At 34.0% G+C, this 21,463-nt stretch overlaps 1 protein-coding gene across 2 annotated transcripts; it reads right to left on the bottom strand.

Moving 5' to 3' along the window:
- Positions 1 to 2,911: 2,911 nt before the first annotated feature.
- LOC138336750 (muskelin-like) lies at positions 2,912 to 20,816 on the bottom strand. 2 transcript variants are annotated; one of them, XM_069286301.1, is made up of 21 exons: positions 20,722 to 20,816; positions 20,394 to 20,463; positions 19,115 to 19,257; positions 18,461 to 18,549; positions 18,100 to 18,209; positions 17,029 to 17,166; positions 16,672 to 16,726; positions 16,274 to 16,348; positions 15,840 to 15,914; positions 14,712 to 14,824; positions 14,424 to 14,537; positions 14,069 to 14,226; positions 13,491 to 13,635; positions 12,506 to 12,734; positions 11,467 to 11,537; positions 10,946 to 11,022; positions 10,154 to 10,265; positions 9,081 to 9,158; positions 5,537 to 5,701; positions 5,235 to 5,292; positions 2,912 to 4,913 (listed from the first exon to the last, which is right to left on the bottom strand). In XM_069286301.1, the coding sequence occupies exons 1-21, from the start codon at positions 20,799 to 20,801 to the stop codon at positions 4,783 to 4,785; spliced, it is 2,286 nt and encodes a 761-aa protein (XP_069142402.1). In that variant the 5' UTR covers positions 20,802 to 20,816; the 3' UTR covers positions 2,912 to 4,782. The 2 variants fall into 2 exon arrangements, with proteins under 2 accessions (XP_069142402.1, XP_069142403.1); XM_069286302.1 differs by having other exon boundaries at positions 12,599 to 12,734.
- Positions 20,817 to 21,463: the final 647 nt, after the last annotated feature.

The following is a 21,463-nucleotide window of genomic DNA, read 5'->3' as shown; positions in this document are numbered from 1 at the left end:
ATCATTTTCATACATATACTCACACACATTCCACATCTCCATACTAAATAATATCTGAACAGTTAAGATATACATCATTATCAACACGCCAAATGCGACACTTTTAAAACATCATAGATTTTTAAGACATCGTGCATATAAACGAATATGTATATCTGGATCTTACTTCTCAAAGCAAACTAAAGTCAATATTTTCACATAAGAAGAAAAAACTTAAGTTTTAACTCAAGTCTAGCACTTTTTTTTTGAGAAATCTGAGCCAGATCGCCACCATACAAATGAGACCATTTTTACACAAACTTTCACCTATAAAACTGGGCAATACTTAACGTTTCTATGATCCAGAATAGAATACTTTAATGGTAGGGTCTGACTAGATGATCAGATTAAGATTTATTCCCTTGTGTCAGCAATGCGTGAAGTTGGTGTGATCTAGCCTTTGCTTTACATCCTATGTTGCAGGATTTGATAGAGGATTAAGCAGAGACTTGTAACCACAGACTGGTAAATGCCCAGAACAGGTTTGAACTTACAGCCTGTAGTCGCACAACCAGAACAATGTTGACATCCATACTACTGTCTAGTTGTTAATATTCGTGGCAGTTTCAATTTCGGATTTGGGATTTAATACTATACAGAATTTGGATTTACATAGCACACTCTGTCACATAAATGACATAATGGCATAAGCAAATCCCCGCAAATAAGTTTCAGACAATAAATTGTGAAATTTTGTGCCTGCAAAATTTAACAACCATAAGTACGAAATCTGCAACTGTGTACCAGTGGTGAAGGGCCAATTGTAGAACGCTGAAAATAGTTTTTATTTTACTGCTATGCCACCATGATCTACATGTAACTCAACGTTTTATGTTAAAACAGGATAAATGTGGCAACACATCTTAAAACGACCTGAACAATTATCAATCCAGATACTTACAGTAATAATCTTCACAGAAGAATCGTTTATGCCTACAAAAAGTCCCTAAGCACCAGTAATATTCAAGAAACATGCAATTGTCCTTTTTTTAGCAAAACAAACCCCAATTGTTGTATTCTATTGTTTCAATATTCATGAAAATTTGTACATAAATATTTTTACGTGAAAATAAACAAGCATTAGCTTCCTAAAAACATAAGAGATGACTACAAAGCAACCGCACTTAAAGATGCTCCACCGCCGACAGAGCATAAATGATGTTAATCATTTGAACAATAATTGGTGTTTAATCGTGTATATATACGCCTAATTAACACACACAAAAATAATATAGAATAATTTATTTCGCCTTTGGTGCATGCGCAATCAGTACATGTATTTCATTCCATATAGGATATAGTGTCACAGAATTTTTCCGGGTTGCAATTAATTATTTTTCATAACTTTAAGTAAAATCATAAGCTCATACTTTTCAATGGTGGTAATGGTGTAAAGTAAGTAGCTTTTGTAACTGGAGAAAAATACTAAATCGTCTGCTCCTTTTTTAAAGTGAAAAAATACCATTTGTCAGCGGTGGAGCGTCTTTAAAGATAAGTTTGAAAGCCAGTATTCAGAATTCGAAGCTTGCATAGCTTTGCCATAGTTCATTTAAAGAAAACAACTTTTATGTGCATATGACTTACGTTTCAAATTTTGCCAATATTGTTTGAAGACACAATCTACGGCAGTTATGCAAGAAAAATACCCATCTATTCAGTGAACAAACTGTACGATTTTCTCGTATTTTTGTACCGTCGCCATGTTGGATATGGGTAACCGCAGTTACCTTAATCCGGTTCCCCCTTGTGCTGCATACCATGTAAGGAAAGTTTCCACATGTTGGAAATGATTCTGTTCGTTTCTCTTAGATCAAGCCGATTCCTGTAAGCTAAGATGCAGCTTATAAGAAAGTAAAAACAGCCTGCAGGTTCATTTCTTGTCATCATAACTGGATTATGCAAAACACATACATACAAACACAGCAGTCAACAAAATAGACAAGCTAGGTTGAAATATGTCTGTTCATATTCTAACATTTGACATGCTTTACATCTGGCTTCATATTATAGTATTTGCCTTCAAAAACGGTGATAGACTGGTGTGAATATCACACAACACTGTATAACTCATTTAAGTATGATCAAATTACTGAATCATCCCCTAAAATACATGCCATATTTCTAATGCACAACCTCTTTACATATATGTATCGTGACAATATCATGACAAAATATCAAGTGTCATAAAATTTGCTGTTGATATATATCTTAATATAATGTTATAGACTGTCCCATATCAACTGTCGGGAATAGCGTTTTATAAATTGGTTGCATTGTGCAAGGACAACAACTTCTTTAATTGTTGTCTAGGAAAACAGCTTCCTAGTTTGTCAGGGGCAATGTTTAATTGTTGTCTAGGAAAACAGCTTCCGAGTTTGTCAGGGGCAATGTTTTTTATTGTTGTCTAGGAAAACAGCTTCCGAGTTTGTCAGGGGCAATGTTTTAATTGTTGTCTAGGAAAACAGCTTCCGAGTTTGTCAGGGGCAATATTTTAATTGTTGTCTAGGAAAACAGTTTCCGAGTTTGTCAGGGCAATGTTTTAATTGTTGTTTAGGAAAACAGCTTCCAAGTTTGTCAGGGGCAATGTTTTAATTGTTGTTTAGGAAAACAGCTTCCAAGTTTGTCAGGGGCAATGTTTTAATTGTTGTCTAGGAAAACAGCTTCCTAGTTTGTCAGAGGCAATGTTTTAATTGTTGTTTAGGAAAACAGCTTCCTAGTTTGTCAGGGGTTTAATTGTTTTAATTGATTGTTTAGTTGAAGGAAAACAGCTTCCGAGTTTGTCAGGGGTTTAAATGTTTTTATTGTTGTCTAGGAAAACAGCTTCCAGTATTTTTAGGAGGAAAACAGCTTCCTAGTTTGTCAGAGGAATGTTTTAATTGTTGTTTAGGAAAACAGCTTCCTAGTTTGTCAGAGGCAATGTTTTAATTGTTGTTTAGGAAAACAGCTTCCTAGTTTGTCAGGGGCAATGTTTTAATTGTTGTCTAGGAAAACAGCTTCCGAGTTTGTCAGGGGCAATGTTTTAATTGTTGTCTAGGAAAACAGCTTCCTAGTTTGTCAGGGGCAATGTTTTAATTGTTGTCTAGGAAAACAGCTTCCTAGTTTGTCAGGGGCAATGTTTTAATTGTTGTTTAGGAAAACAGCTTCCAAGTTTGTCAGGGGCAATGTTTTAATTGTTGTTTAGGAAAACAGCTTCCTAGTTTGTCAGGGGCAATGTTTTAATTGTTGTTTAGGAAAACAGCTTCCGAGTTTGTCAGGGGCAATGTTTTAATTGTTGTTTAGGAAAACAGCTTCCGAGTTTGTCAGGGGCAATGTTTTAATTGTTGTTTAGGAAAACAGCTTCCAAGTTTGTCAGGGGCAATGTTTTAATTATTGTGGAATGAACGATAACCAGTTGTCAAAGATGGGGTTTTGCAAGTTATCACTTACAAATGACTCACTGCATGTCTTATCGGTTGTCAGGGATGACATTGTAACAATTGGGAATTAGTTAAGGGTTTACTGTAACAGATGTCACAGGATGATGTCTCAACAGTCATAAATACAAGTTTGTGGTAGTTATCACAGACAACGCTACATTCGTTGTCATGCTGGCAGTTGAAAGTGATCACACAATTTATATATCAGGCTAATTCTTACCACCTCTGCCAAACCAAACTCTGTTTTAATGAATATCAACAAATACCAAACGTTCAACTTCCGTAACAATAGAGTATATGGTATATCACCAATAAATGCCCTCAGGTGTTTTAAAATACTCCAGGAATATTTTTAAATATTTTTAATACCCAGATATCAATAAATACCCTCCAGTGTATTTAAATACAACAGGAATATTCATAATACCCTGGCAATAATTAATACCCTCCGATGTTTTAAATACACTAGGAATATTCACAATATCCTGGTAAGAATAAATGCCCTCAAGTGTTTTAAAATACACCAGGAATATTCATAATACCCCGGTAACAATTAATACCCTCCGATGTTTTAAATACACCAGGAGTATTCATAAAACCCAGGTAACAATAAATGCCCTCTGGTGTTTTAAAATACACAAGGAATATTTATATCACCTAGGTAACAAAATATGCCTTCAAGTGTTTCAAATTACACCAGGTATATGCATAATACCTAGGTAACTAGTCTACCATCGTCATGACAACTGGCATGGATCCGGTAATCAAGATGAACATCTGAATTTGTGAGAAATACACTGACATATATATAGTCAGTTAGATATGGTAAATAATCACATTGTGAATACATTTAATCAATTTTCATTTTTTCAAATGATGAGTTCTCACATCACAAGAAGAGCTGACTAATTACATTATATGTATAAGTGACTAATTACACCTTCAGAGGAATTGGACTCCATGGAAAAAGTCAGCCAATGAAATCTTGGATGGAGTTAATACAGCCAATCAAATGGCCAATCAAATGTGATGGTGATGAAAAGTCACATCATTGCGAGAACTGGCCAATCATATCATGGATGGTAACCAAATCTTGGGAAAAGTTGACCAATCAAATCATAACTGGTATTATAAATCACTGAATAGTTGATTAATCAACCTTATGTTGGATTATTAATAAGGGTATAATCCGGCACATCTATCACATCATGGGGAATTGTTGACCAATCAATCAGATTATCAATAAAGGTAATCCTTGCCATTGGTTAATTACATGAAGCCCAGGTCTGACTGAGGAATAGGAAAACATCCTTGACCTTCACAACTATCACATCATGGGGATAAGGTCAACCAGATTGCCTTTGGGTTGGGTCATCTGTTCCGGGAAAAAGGCCACTAACTTGTCAAAGAGTTCTGTTCTCGACTGATAATGTTCACTTGTCTCTATACCAGCCATATCTGTACAAAGAAACATGAAAGATTTTATAAAGCAACTCCAGCGTAAAAGTGCTACTGCATTCCTAATCTAGCATTATACCAAAGATGATAAAACTATGTTTTTGACAGTATAATAATTTCTTAACTTTGTAGAACAGGACCAAAATGTGAGTTTTTGTTGTTGTTGTTTTTTTATTGTTAAGGTTTTTTGTATGGATGAGCAGATTTAATTTTATCATTAATTAAAATACAACTATTTAGAGGATGTATCTCTGATTACCATATTCTTTTATATTACATAAAAGTATAAATATGGATTATGTAGATAATTATTTGACTTACCATTTATACCATCTTCCTCTTCTTCAGCCTTGAATAGCGTTGAAGCCAGCAATTGAAACTACAGAATAAAAGACAGAAAACGTGTTCAATTTCCAACTTTTCATGCATTTTAAAAATTTGTTGTTTTTTTGGTTTTTTTTTTTTTTCAAGTACTGTTTGAAAAGAGATAACTCATAGATTATGTTAGAATTTCAGCAAAGAATTCCCATACTTCTGAGTTGGGGGTCTAGTAATTTCATAACTGCCATGTTTGAGGATGTGTGCTACTTTCTGGTATATTCTGATATAAATACAATACTGACCTCCGCTCGTTCCTCTGAGTTGTTGTGATCCACGATTTCTGCCAGACTGGCCTGGAGGTATAACATTGCCCCATGGGAGTCAGATTCTGACATTTCTTGGAATTTAAACTTCCTAATCAAATATTTGCATCGCCGTAACAAATTTTCGGCAGTAGGGCGACATAGCTGCAACACAAAAAATGGAGAACCTTTTGAATTTCTATTTTTTCATTTGAAGCAAGATTAAGGATGTTGTGAATGGCTTTGAGACTGTCCTAATGCTAGGTAGTACCTCGTTATGTCCACTGCATGTACACAGGCGTGTATGTACTCAGTATTGGAGTAAATGTTGGAGCATACCAAATGTTACACACAGACGTGTATGTACACAGTATTGGAGTAAATGTTGGAGCATACCAAATGTTACACACAGACGTGTATGTACCCAGTATTGGAGTAAATGTTGGAGCATACCAAATGTTACACACAGACGTGTATGTACTCAGTATTGGAGTAAATGTTGGAGCATACCAAATGTTACACACAGACGTGTATGTACTCAGTATTGGAGTAAATGTTGGAGCATACCAAATGTTACACACAGACGTGTATGTACTCAGTATTGGAGTAAATGTTGGAGCATACCAAATGTTACACACAGACGTGTATGTACTCAGTATTGGAGTAAATGTTGGAGCATACCAAATGTTACACACAGACGTGTATGTACTCAGTATTGGAGTAAATGTTGGAGCATACCAAATGTTACACACAGACGTGTATGTACTCAGTATTGGAGTAAATGTTGGAGCATACCAAATGTTACACACAGACGTGTATGTACTCAGTATTGGAGTAAATGTTGGAGCATACCAAATGTTACACACAGACGTGTATGTACTCAGTATTGGAGTAAATGTTGGAGCATACCAAATGTTACACACAGACATGTATGTACTCAGTATTGGAGTAAATGTTGGAGTATACCAAATGTTACACACAGACGTGTATGTACTCAGTATTGGAGTAAATGTTGGAGCATACCAAATGTTACACACAGACGTGTATGTACTCAGTATTGGAGTAAATGTTGGAGCATACCAAATGTTACACACAGACGTGTATGTACTCAGTATTGGAGTAAATGTTGGAGCATACCAAATGTTACACACAGGCGTGTATGTACTCAGTATTGGAGTAAATGTTGGAGTATACCAAATGTTACACACAGACGTGTATGTACTCATATTGGAGTAAATGTGGAGCATACCAAATGTTACACACAGACGTGTATGTACTCAGTATTGGAGTAAATGTTGTTGGAGCATACCAAATGTTACACACAGACGTGTATGTACTCAGTATTGGAGTAAATGTTGGAGCATACCAAATGTTACACACAGACGTGTATGTACTCAGTATTGGAGTAAATGTTGGAGCATACCAAATGTTACACACAGACGTGTATGTACTCAGTATTGGAGTAAAAGTTGGAGCATACCAAATGTTACACACAGACGTGTATGTACCAGTATTGGAGTAAGTTGGAGCATACCAAATGTACACAAGTGTATGTACTCAGTATTGGAGTAAATTGGAGCATACCAAATGTTACACACAGACGTGTATGTACTCAGTATTGGAGTAAATGTTGGAGCATACCAAATGTTACACACAGACGTGTATGTACTCAGTATTGGAGTAAATGTTGGAGCATACCAAATGTTACACACAGACGTGTTGTACCAGTATTGGAGTAAATGTTGGAGCATACCAAATGTTACACACAGACGTGTTGTACCAGTATGGAGTAAATTTGGAGCATCCAAATGTTACAACGCTTGACGTATTGGAGTAAATGTTGGAGCATACCAAATGTTACACACAGACGTGTAGTAAGTATTGAGTAACATTTGTGTGAGCATACCAAATGTTACACACAGACGTGTATGTACTCAGTATTGGAGTAAATGTTGGAGCATACCAAATGTTACACACAGACGTGTATGTATCATATGGAGTAAATGTTGGAGCATACCAAATGTTACACACAGACGTGTATGTACTCAGTATTGGAGTAAATGTTGGAGCATACCAAATGTTACACACAGACGTGTATGTACTCAGTATTGGAGTAAATGTTGGAGCATACCAAATGTTACACACAGGCGTGTATGTACTCAGTATTGGAGTAAATGTTGGAGCATACCAAATGTTACACACAGACGTGTATGTACTCAGTATTGGAGTAAATATTGGAGCATACCAAATGTTACACACAGACGTGTATGTACTCAGTATTGGAGTAAATGTTGGAGCATACCAAATGCAAAGTTACACACAATAATCGTGCAGATTGATCGAAAACTGGCGAATCAACAATTGACTGGTTTAAAGAAATCTGACACAAATTATCAGAATTGTATTTATTTTCAAGTCATAGTACTTTATTCACACTGTGATTAAATACATGTCTATATATATAAGTAATCAAAATCAAAATGCCAATAGTTTCTTAACAAATTTTATGTCTATCAGAAATACTGCATTAAGACCTTTTTCTTAGTGAACACTATATTATGTACATCCCAAATCAAGTCTCTATTTTGTGAAACATTTTAACAACCTCCATAACCATGCCAAAGTGTACATTATACCACCTGAAGGTGAAGTTTTAAATGGACAATTCAGTCTAAGTGAACATTAAAATTTGCACATGTATCGAAAATAAACAAGTTCTAATGAAAATTAGATAAGTTAATTTTACTGTGATATGCAAAAAAAGTCTATGGTGGTGAAATGTGTGTGAAGTGTTCAAACTTGCTCGCTGTCCGCCATTACACATTGTGGTCGGACGTCTTGTATGCCAAACCCTGGCCCTTACTCATGGAGAAATGCAACTTTTGTTCAGAACTACTGAAATTGCTCTTACAGTAGTGTGTTTACCTAATATAAGGTGCATGCTCTTGTCTAAAAATCAATTTCATCAACTCCTCTGTGGTTATGTATTACAATTGTTTAACTTTTGTGACTTTGGCTCAGGTGTGAGTACAGCGAACATATTGTACATGCTTAATCGTATTGCTATACCATTTTGAATTTCAACGGGAAATACTTAACAATGGCATGGAATTCATCAATGTTTTATGTTTCATAAGGAATGTAGAACAATACATTTATGCCATATTTTGCTTCGTGGTTATGTAACAGACTTAGCCTTACTTAATTGTCCCTTTAATGGCAATAAATCATTCAATCCAAGAAGATTGAATTATTCAATTTCAAAAATCATTGCAAAGTCTTATCTATAAATCAGAAAAAGTTTTCCTTTTTCTGATTTATAGGGAGAAGAATGAATTTAATCATCAAACTGAATATGTCAAGACATTATCGAAACATCATTCTGAGCAAATTTACACTTCTTCAACTTTGAATCCTTGAACATGTCTGTAAACGAAGACAAAACTTTTTTTTATTATCATGCTCCAGAATCCTTAAATTCCGTCTCCAAAACTATCCAAAGCATCGTTCAATTTCACCTGTAAATCACCTGAAGCAGACTTACTTTTAACGTCCAGAAATCGTCCAATCTCATCTTTGGTAAACTTTCCTTCCCAGGGTTCCCACCAAACAGATAGTGTACCTACAGTAGCATAGATAACATAGTTACATGGTGTACCTAATGGAGCTACAACATTAATGTATATAAATATTTTGAATATTTTGTATATAGTTTAACTCCACATCTAACTTAAAAGATTTTCATTTTACAGATCAAACTGTTAAAGGTTTAGGCAGAAACATATAAACATAGAGATTGGAAACTTCTTCTTTGTCTATGTTGAAAGGCCTCTGGTTTAAAGGCATTTTCTCTTGGCTAACTCCTTTTAAGTGTATTCTTTTAAACATGATATTTCTGCATCAATACAAAGTCTAAACATTATATCATGGTTTAATATGACCAATTGTCATGATTAATATGATATTTGTAAGCATGAAAATTACCAATTTTACCTGTTTTTTCGAAAATCAAACATTCAAAACCGGAAGTGCATTTTGTTTTATTAGTATATAAGTTATAATATTATTTTAAATTACTGATTTTTTGTAACTAATCAAAGTTATTTTCCTGTATTTAACTATTTATCTAAAAACCCTAAGCACATACAGAGGTACAGCTGCCGATTGTAAAATTGGCAGGGTTGCCAATCTCTCTAATACATGTTTCTGCTTTAGGGACAAATTGTACTTACACTATTTTTTGTGATAATTCTGTCTAAACTTCATTTCAAGTTATTTGCCATGCATTTTTACAATTTTGGGATGAATTTTTTCTTGTTTTTATTTTCAAATTCATTTAAACAAAACTGCAAACCGCACACTCCATAGGTCACACAATCGTTGTTTGCAAACCGCACACTCCATAGGTCACACAATCGTTGTTAAAGATGCTATGGGCACAGATCAGGAAGAGATATAAAGAGTGCTGGAAATTCTGTCTTTGCATATTACAGAATTACCTCCCTTGCAGATAGGTATCGATTGTAACATCAATAATTAAAATTAAATTAAAATTAAATTACAATCAAACCTCATCACAAGGGCAGATTGCTATATTATCCAAATACAAACTCTTACCTTGTGAACATGATCATACACCAATTGATGTGCAAACCTTGGTACTGGTTCTACATGCTGCATCTTTGTCCAGTACTGTTGGCCGGAGTTCTCATTCTTGTACACACATGACCTGTACACAATAAAATTGGACATGCATTGGTCATAAATTAATGTTTACACTGATTTCATTTAAAAATCATTAATGTTTTTTTAAAGTTTCATTTCCCAGCACTTAAGAATCTCATTATGATTAAGACAAAATACTCTTTATTTTATTTTTTCTTACGTCAACTATTTAAATACCTTTTATAGTAGACTAGATACACCTATTTTTTCACATCTAATTCTGCATTTGCATGTTACAGAGTTATCTGCCCTTGCAGCTAGGTATTGATTGTAAGTTCATCAGATTGGAGGCATAACATTCATAATATTCAGAGAAAACGATGCGAGTTCACTCACAAATTAATGACATCACAATAGATATATAACTGCAAGGGAGGTAACTCTGTAATATGCAAAGATGGAATATGGCAATGTCTTCAGACTAACAAAACTAACCAGAAACAACTTTTTAACCTCATTACACAATACCATAGTCAGCCCTTTGATTAAACTTGGTTTCATTGTGTTCAGTTATTTTATCTCTTAATTCATTGTAAACATATCTAATTTCATTTTTCAAAATTATTTCTTATTTCACATTTCAAAGTAGTTTCTGATTTCACTTATTAGTCTTTTTTGCTGAATACTTCTTTTATCTAGATATATTATTTACAGAATTTTTGATAATATACATTCATTACTTACCATTTATTTTTACTGATATCATATACCCAAAAAGAGTTTTTCACATTGTCTCTTTTGTCTTTATCTTTACTTAATCCCTGTAAATTCAAATAGAACATTATCAAAATATTAGAATATCAAATACGTAATTATTATTTAGTCTTTAGATCTGTTCTCTCATATTAAGATCCAGACATTACACATTAATAACTTTCTGAGATCAGAAACTTGGTTGGTAATATTACCAGAAATCCTTCACCTCTCGATTGAAAGGACATGTATTTCATCAGACTTTCTTACTTACTGAAAGGACATGTATTTCATCTGAGACTTTCTTACTTACTGAAAGGACACGCATTTCATCAGAGACTTTCTTACTTACTGAAAGGAAATGTATTTCATCAAAGACTTTCTTACTTACTGAAAGGACATGTATTTCATCAGAGACTTTCTTTAATACTTACTGAAAGGAAATGTATTTCATCAGAGACTTTCTTACTTACTGAAAGGACATGTATTTCATCAGAGACTTTCTTACTTACTGAAAGGACATGTATTTCATCGGAGTCTGGGTCTATAGTAGCACGCTGTGTAAAGCCAGCAGCTGGTATTGCTGTTCATGAGAAACGATCATTAGTCTGGCATATCATAAATTTAGTTGCAAGTGTATTAAAGTGGTTTCATAGGTAAAAAATCAAGCTTTAAATTGACTAGCAAAGCATCATTAATGTGAATTTAAAACAAATTTACAAATTGAAGCTGAAGAAAAGCTTTCTTCCTTAAAACAAAGTATCTTTGCCAAATGGTGAACCATGGTTTATGGTAATCCAATTTTTGTTTTAGTTACTATCAGTATGACTATGTTGAAACTAGCTTTAGGAAAAGCAAACAATACATATATACATCTTTTGAATTGATACAAAATAATGAAAATATGTGTGAGACAAGTAACAAACCAGAACATTGAAACAACAACTCAACTCATAAAACAAACACTCATTCAATATCACAATTAAATGTTAAACTTCCTCATATTGAACAATGCAAACATTCTGGTCGTAAAATATTGTTTTAAAGAATTTGTAATATCTGCGGATATTTTTGTCCGATACAACATATTACATGTTGCTGCTTATGAAAATTTGCTCTTACTCTTATTAAAATGATAGGTGGACCCAATTTCAAAAACAGAACTGGTAGTGAAGACATTTTAAAACTATTCATATTCCTCATGAAATTGAATTATATTTTTCTTAATAACACAGCTGTAAAACATAACACAGCTGTAAAACATGATATAAAAGAAAACTTCTACTTCCACTCACAGTGACCATTGACCCTTGCACTTGAAAAGCAGTCCTGAGCAAGCACTTCAGGTATAAAGGCAGATCTGCATGAAATTGAGTTTGATCAACTCAATTGTACTTGAATTATCACTAGGTTTCTTCACTGCCAACCGCACAGTGATACCAAATATTACAAAAACCAATAACAGTAATAGTGAACTTAACAGTTTTGAATAAAGAAAGTGAATTTGAAATAAGAAATGAATGAGAAGCCTTAGGCTTCCGACTCCCTCACCACTCTTTCTGACGAACTCTTTCAGCGCAGGATGATAATGAGAGGACATTTCATCCAAGAGAATATTGAGGGGGTTAGGACAAGTGAGCATACCGCCTGCAGAGTTCGGCTCCTTCTTACTTCCATCTGCAATCATTTCAATCTGTCCCGTATCAACATTATATGAGAAAAAGTCATTTAGGTATTCCTTAGCTCTCTGGCCCGCAAACACATACAGCACTCTCCTTTTCTGGAACAGAAATACATTAGGATTCTAAAATCAAACTTAAAACTAAGAAAACAATCCTATAAGCAGTGCATATTTATCAACCATTGGTTATATCTGTATAATTGGATTATCATGTAATCTTCATACAGATCAGCAATCTTCTCTAGCTAAAACCAAAAAACAAAGCCCTTCATATGGGCCCACATATGTGTTGGTGTGAGATTTCAATGTCTGGGAATTTATGGAAATATTTTTCTTTTGTTAAATGTCTTATTAAAGGTCAGAGTAATTTAAGAATGTGCAAGGTTTAGAATATATATAGGGTTGACGAAAGCCAGACTACTTGGAGAAAAACCATCAAACTGCTCTGGTTGGTAACTGGGAACTGCCTCACTAAGATTTTGGAATTTCAATCCAGAGGTTGATGACTGATGGTCATTATGTCAAAATGATCTAAAATCACTTGGCAACAGCGACAGTCGACCCCAAAACATTTAAAACTCATTATTGCTTACTATCTGTTGATAATCAGATATTCGTGAGATCTACACAAAGGGGACGCTGCAACTGAGTGGTTAAGATGTCTTGACATGTTACCACAAACCATCCACCTCTGGGTCATGCATTCGAAATCCCATGTAGGGCAGTTGACCGCTGGTCGGTGATTTTTCTCGGGAGTCCTTCAGATTTCCTCCACTATCTAAATCTGGTACATCCTTTAAATCCTGGCAATTATTAGGACATTAAACTGATCAAACCAATCACCTACAAACTTACAGGATGAAAGAGCATGGAGTGTCCAATACGTGACCGAAGCTCTGCACAATCTGTCATCACTTGTTTCCATGTGTTTGTGGGAACATGGTAAGCATACAAACCGCTGAACTCTGGCTCACTAATCCGCTCTCCCCCTTCAGTAGCACTACAAACATGGAAGCAAAAATGATAAACATGACCAATTAGTCTTCCTTTCTCAACAGTTATATCTGTGTATACACATAGGAAATATGGCTATACATACTACAGTTTAAAAAGAACCCACTAATTTTCCGTTATGTTCCTGAAAATTCCTTTTAATACTTATCAGTACCATCTTTGAAAGCTGAACCATCCAATACACATGTAATTATACAGTATAACTTTTCAAAACCGGCCATTGTCTAACCCCAGATACCTGCATATTCGAACATAATTGTATGGCATTATCTTTCTTAATTTTTGTTAATTAAAACCTATATAATCCAGAAACCTGTCTATAACAACCATAAATATGCTGGTCACAATTTGAAATAGATAAGTTACACTGTATATCATAGTCATCATTCTAAAGTAAAATTAATCAAATTCTAAGCTACCTTGTGAGTACTCGTCCACCAAATACAAACAGAGTACGCCTTTCAATATCCATGACCATTTGATGATCGAAGATTAATTTTGGTCCCCCCATTGCATGGGTGTCCTCTGTAATTATAGTCCATTTGGCTGATCCTATGTCATACATGTAGAAATCACTCTGAAATCCATCAAAGGTCAAACTTATCAGTAAATACCTATAAGCTACAAATAACAACATTCAACATTATGATTATCAACTGTGAGACCAATTTTCTTAAATGTGAAAATGCATAACTTGCTAAACCAGTGAAATTGCAGCTCAAAGTGCATTTCTTCAATCAGCAATTTTTTCCCCATTCAATAATAACATCTTACCTTGAGATTGTCTGATGTACGAACTGTAGAGTCTAAATACCGTCCAAGTATGAAGATTTGCTTTCGTTCATGATCAAGGCACATTTTGTGACAAGACCTAGCAGAAGGACCACCCTGCAAAATATCAAAACATAAAGATCCATCAACCTACATAATTTCAAATAAGGCTTATTTGTATTTCTGATTTAGGTTCAGACACCATGCCCCACCATATGACAATGCAATGATAACAATATTGAAACATTGTAGCAGCCAAGTTTGAACTTAAAACTTTATGTAGGAACGTACCTCCTCCTCAGTGTTTTTACAGACACAGGACCACGTCCGAGAGGGAATATGGTAGGCCCACAGATCTGCTAAGTCTTGGCTTCCGTCCCATCCCCCAAACAAATACAGAGTCTCTGTAATAATAGAAGTAACACACAGTTACTCAGCCATACTTACAAATGTTCTAGCGTCTTAAACCATGATGCGAAGTTCTTCAGAAAAGTTTAAAGGGACAATTAAGTCTAAGAGTACATTAAAACTTGCACATATTTCGGAAACAAACCAGTTCTAATGGAAATTAGATTATTTAGTTTTATTGTGTTATGTAAGAAAGGCATACTGTAGTCAAATGTATGTGAAATGTTCAATCGCCATTACACAGAATACATGTAGCCTTGTAGGCCGAACCCTGACCCTTGCCTGTGTAGTAAAGAATTTTTTGTCCAGAACTACTCAAATCGTTCTTACAGTTGTGTTAACATTATATGCATGTTCTTGTCTAAAATTAATTTCAACAACTCTTCAGTGGTAATGTATTGCCTTTGTTTAACGTGAATGACCTTGACTCAGGTAAGGGTACAGCGTACATGTTGTATCTGCTTAATCGTATTGATCAACGATTTGGAATTTCAATGGTATTAATCAAAATACCTCACAATATTGTGGAATTTGTCACTATTTCTTGCCATATGTTTCATAAGGAATGTAGAGCAATACATTAATGTGATATCTTGCTTCATGGTTATGCAACATATTAGCCTCACTGAATTGTCCTTTTAAGAATTTCCTGAAGCGCTCAGCAAGGGTGAAAGCTCTAGAAAGTTGTTGTCAGTAATAACTAATTCTATCCCTCCCATTTAACTATAGATATTCAATTGGGGAAACATTCAAAACCGTGTAAAATCCACTCAACTCAAAGTTGTGGTTGATTTGAAATAGGGTAAGAAAGATTCTCCTTAAGCCTACATTTAATTACTTTTATGTCAGAGTGAAATTAAAGATGTAAAAGTAATCAGCTTCTAAATGTTTGTTGTTTTTATCACATTTTAGATAATGTACATAGTGGACTGTATATGGTCAACATCTATCTACTGATTATTTACACATTAGGAGCGTGTTATTAAAATTTGAATGCAAAATAGTCTATACCTGCTAGAATGTCCACACACATTTGATGTCCGCCCCTCATCCCTGGACGATTTTCTGTCATCAATTCTCCAACAGCTGAGAATAAAATTGTTTATACCATGAGATGTCAAAGTCCCTTTAAAAATAATTACAAAACTTCAAGAGTTAATTCAGATAATTTATAACCACTAACAAAGTGTCGACTGACACTGTATCAAAACCTATTTTCTCCAGCACCCAGTATGCACAACGTTTTGATAATTAATTCTGGAAACCTCTTCAAGAATCCAAAATTTACTGAAATAACACACAACTTATTAAAACAAATAATATACCTTTAAATTTACTGTCTAGGATATTGTCTATACCACTGTCCAACATAGTATTGTAATAACCAACCATTCATTGTATTAAGAATTCAGACGTATATGCAAATAATTCAAAACGCTACAAACCTTTTGTCATTGGTTCTATTGGCGTCCATTTTGGTTTATAGTCTAGCATACCAATGTACTGATCAAACAGTCTCTCTGAAAACAGAAAACATTTCAAACATTAACATTGTTTAAATTTACAAAACTTCAATCTTTTGATAATCTTTTGTTCACTAACTTGATGTTTTATACAATTAACCTAGACATGTCCAATTCAAGACACCTTCACGTGAAATTGAAACAGGATGATATGCAATGTAACGGTAGAGGATGGGGGTAAAAATACATACTGGACATTTTAAACTATAGGGTAAATGAATTGAAAGTCAAATGCTCTGTTAAAAGTGAATTTATGTCATTTATAATGTCCTTATAGTTCATTATTAAGTAATGAGATTTACACAACGTCTGCAATATACCTTGGCATGCTCTCCAAACTAAAGACTCGCAGGCATCAAAGTCACCTTGTTTTACCTGTACCAGGAAAACAAAATATAAATATTTAGCTTCTTTTTTTTTTAACATAAAAAAAAAACCAATTGAAATCTTAACAAAAGTGTGTACATATATCAGCATGAAATTATCATAAATGAGGTCAAAATAAAGGTCAGTTTCAGTGACCTACTTTTGGTATGCAAAATATCCCCTCACTTAGATGGACCTATATAATTTGATTCTTGATTATCTTTGAAATTTTAATCTGTGGACCTGGCACACTTACCTAAGTATAAATACAGTGTGTAAAACACTCATCATTCCAAACATTATAATCTTACCAATTTATCATGGAGCTCTGTCAGTATAGGATGTTCCAATTCAACTTTTGTCTTTTTCTGTAGGGCATCATAAGCTTCGATGAACTGTCGCTGTCGGAAATGTTTCAGGCACAAACGTATTGCTTCCTTTTCTCTATACTAAGAAAAACAATCAGAAATCCAAAATTAACATTTTGTATAACAGAATATTTACTATTCTTGTCAAACTTTTCAAACAGTTTCAGAAATGACAATGTACATTTGAAGATGTCAAAGAAGAAATGACAATGATAAGTCACTAGATCTAGACGTAAAGGGACAATTCAGTGAGGCTAATTCTGTTACATAACCCGGAAGGAAAATATGACATAAATGTATTGTTCTACATTCCTTATGAAACATATAACAAGAGAGACTGTTTGATCAGTATATTGTTGAAATTCCAAATCGCTGATCAATACGATTAAGCATGTACAAAATGTATGCTGTACCCATATAACCGAGCCAAAGTCACGTATGTTCAACACATGCAATACATAACCACTGAGGAGTTGATGAAACTATTTTTAGACAAGAACATGCATCTGATAAGGTAAACACACTAGATATGAATAGTTCTAGACAAAAATTTCCTTACTACACTGGCAAGGGCCAGGGTTCGACATACAAGACATGCGACCATAATGTGTAATGGCGGACAGTAAGCGAGTTTGAACACTTCACATAAATTTCACTAAAGTTGGCTTTTCTAGCATATAACATACAGTAAAACAAACTAATTTCCATTACAACTGGTTTATTTCCGAAATAGTTGCAAATTTTAATGTACTCTTAGATTGCATTGTCCCTTTAAGGTTCAGTCTTACCTACAGTTTCTATATGCTGGTAAATTATATGGATTGTTTTACACCTTCTATACAAGGAAAAACAAGTCCTGAAAATTAGGGATTTTTTTACAATGATATTGTTAGACTTTGAAATATTATGGGAACAACTTCAAGCCCTATTGATAAAATTAAAGTAGCCAGAATATAGAAATGTTAGTCATTCATAAAGTAAATTACCCTGGTTTGTTGATATGTATATACTTACTGAATTAAACCAATTTATACAAGGTTTCACAATATCCCATTGGTCTGTACCTTGTAACTCAATGTACCAAATACTGAAGTTAAAGTTGGGGCCCCAGGCTTGTATTGGCACTGTGAAAGTAAAACGATTTTTCTCATTTCCAGAATACACATACATGTACATGTTGTATATATACTTCACATTTTAAAGATTTATTGGCGGACAATTTTGTAGCCATTTCAAAAATAACAAATGAAAATAAAAAGACTAAATGCATCAAATACCAAATCAAACATTTTCATCCAATTTATGATCCGTATCTTTGACAGTGCGATGTTTAAAAGTTTTTTAAGATACACCAACACTTGATCCAGATATTTACCTATTTTTATGTATCTACAGGGGAAAAAATGGTCTTCAATTTCACATTTTAGCACAAACTGCTCTGACAGGTGATCATTCTTCAAGCCACTAAAATGGAAATGAGTAAGAAATAATATACAAATCTAATACTGCTATTTCAATTTAATGACTTTAGTAATAATGTAAAATGTCTCAAGATATCAGTTAATTTCTCACTCTGCAACTGAATTATATCACTTAACAAATTTATAGGTTTTTTGAGTGACACAAATCAATGATAACTTATATTTAATTGACAGGTGAGTGTGAATAGCGACATACAAATAATGTTTAGGTACATGTTTTACTACTTCCACCAAGCCCCAATTTAGTTAATGTTAATACGTCTATTTTTTTTTTACTTCTATTTGCTTAGAGAAAGCTGGGTCAGAACATTTTGAATAATTACTTTGTATACCGTGTTTGAATTGCAATGTTATGCAATGTTAATCATAGCAGAAGTGATCACAACAGTGTCGGTGTCACTTAGCATTCCTGTGTATCAATGTTGTTAGAAATTACATTTAATGAGCATGCAAAGTGTAGAATTATCATTATAACTTGAAGCCAAACTTTTTCATTTGAATATTTATTCAGTGAGGCAGAGAGCCAATATATATATGCATGTGCTTACCTTTCTAACAGTTCCACAACATGGTCATCTGTGAGGCCACCAAACACTTTGAACTTCTTCAAGTTACAAACATGCGTTTTTTCATATTTGCCAAAAGTAATAGATTTCACTACTGAAGGTCTTTCTAGTTTCAAAATTAAATACTGAAAGAAAATACAGGCAGAATTTTCATAAATCATATAATATACATATTTGACTTACATCAAACAATTATCATGTTCAACTTTACTATGATATGACAATGTGCGTAAAAAAAACTATAATTATTAATGTTGCCACCCTTGATACTCTAGGGGCTACTATCACTGCCGTAACATATCTACCCCTTGAACTGCTTTCTGTTTTGCTATGAAATATTCCAAGGGTGGACTGTCCTACATATTACCACAGAGATAGTAGCCCTTAGAGTATCAAGGGTGGTAGTTGAATGAATTATAACACAAATCTTCACTTTTGACTCGGAATGGGATGTTGTCAGATCCTCTATACAGGTTAGGGACCATCCCGTATATGCAGGATAGTCCTGCATTTGAGTAATAGTCCTGTATTTGAGGGATAATTTTGTTACGCAAATGCAGGATTCTATGAAATGAAAAGTGATAAAGTTGATTTAAACATTGTCATCAAAAAAGGGCATCATAATTTTTATATGGCATCATCACTAATACAACTTTCCACATTATTACTCAAATGGAAACAAATTTCATCATCTAAATGTTTGTAAAAGTCACAAATAAAATCACCTCTATTGCTTACTATGGGGCTAAAAATAGAACACAGGTAAAAGTCAATCAACCATGACATTTGCACTGAATTTCCCTGATGGCTATACACTGTAGTCTATGGAGAGCACCTAAATTGTCACTTTATTACAAAGTGAGATAATAGAATTCAATAGTTCATAAACAAATACATAAAGTTTTCAATTAGTTATATGGGTATCTGAAAATGATGACGCCCTTTTTTGATACAAATTTTTAAAACAACTTTATCCATTTTCATTTCACATAATCCTGCATTTGAGTAACAAATTTATCCCTCAAATACAGGACTATTACTCAAATGCAGGACTATCCTGCATATACGGGATGGTTCCCAACCTGCTATATGCAACAGACAAATCAGATTTGGTATATGCCATATCATTATCCCAGTCCGATTGTTTGTTTACTTCTATAACAGCAACCACTTGTTTTATACTACGATGTCATTTGCTTTCTATCATGCTGAATAGTGATAAAACATCACAGATGAAGGTCCGATACGTCCCAAAATTTACCTGTGGAGGATGATTAGAATCGGATGACCACCGCGAGGACTGATCACTGGGGTTATCTACGTAAACATTTCTGCAAAAGCGACGTAAAACAAATTAAACACTGTCAATGTCATGCATCTGAAGGTTCTGGTATTATTTAAAAGTAAATGTTTCATACAATATCGTCATATTTATCTGTCATGTTCGATGTTCAAAATATTACTCATAACAATTCAGAGCTCAGTCTTTTCAAAGACGACATGTTCGATACACGAGCGAAATAGTTACATAAACAGGAAATAATGAAAACAGAATCTTCAGAGAAAAATAAACTGGGACAATGTCTTACTCTGGTACATAGTTGTATGAAAAACTGGACCACTTGTGTACGGTATATTTCAAAATTTGCGTTCCCGCACTCGCGGCCATAGTTTTCTTTACTGCGGGACTGTAAACCGGAAGTCATTTATTTTATTTTTTTCGTATTAAAACGTTTTGAAGTCTAGATTAAAATGATAACTAACTGAGAACAAGGCATAGTAAAGTAAAAACAACCAATCATTCTACACTTACTTCTGTAATTTTTTTAATGGAAAAGATTCTAATAAACAAAACGGTCTCCGGATCATAAGTGCCCGAAGACCATTTTAGAAAAGCATACCGAAGTTTTTCATCTAGAACACTAAACAGTCTGAAATGGTCTTAGGGTACTTTGGTGGGTCCATCATACATTTTTTATTTGCAATTTTACATCCATACTCATAGTCCGCTAAACCTGCCTATATTTTTTATTTATTTATTTTTTAGGCCAAAAAATAATAATAATAATAAAAACTATTAGTATAGGCAGGTTAAGCGGACTACCACACACAATGGCCGATAGAAAATTAGTAAAGATTATGTTACATGTATCAAACAAGAACAACTTATGCATTCACCCTTCAGCAAGCCTGCTATTTCAAACGACTTTTTAATAAAGAGACCCAAATCCTGCAGAAGTTGTGGTTCATTAGATGACAATAACTTTACTAGATTTTCATCGTCCGTGAATATAAAGTTAATTTTGCATTAAGATAAGAAAGTTTTTCTTT

This window comes from Argopecten irradians, chromosome 12 (assembly GCF_041381155.1).
Source record: "Argopecten irradians isolate NY chromosome 12, Ai_NY, whole genome shotgun sequence".
NCBI lineage: Eukaryota > Metazoa > Mollusca > Bivalvia > Pectinida > Pectinidae > Argopecten > Argopecten irradians.
Note: the sequence above shows the minus strand (reverse complement) of the source record. Positions and strands in the feature narration are given on the sequence as shown.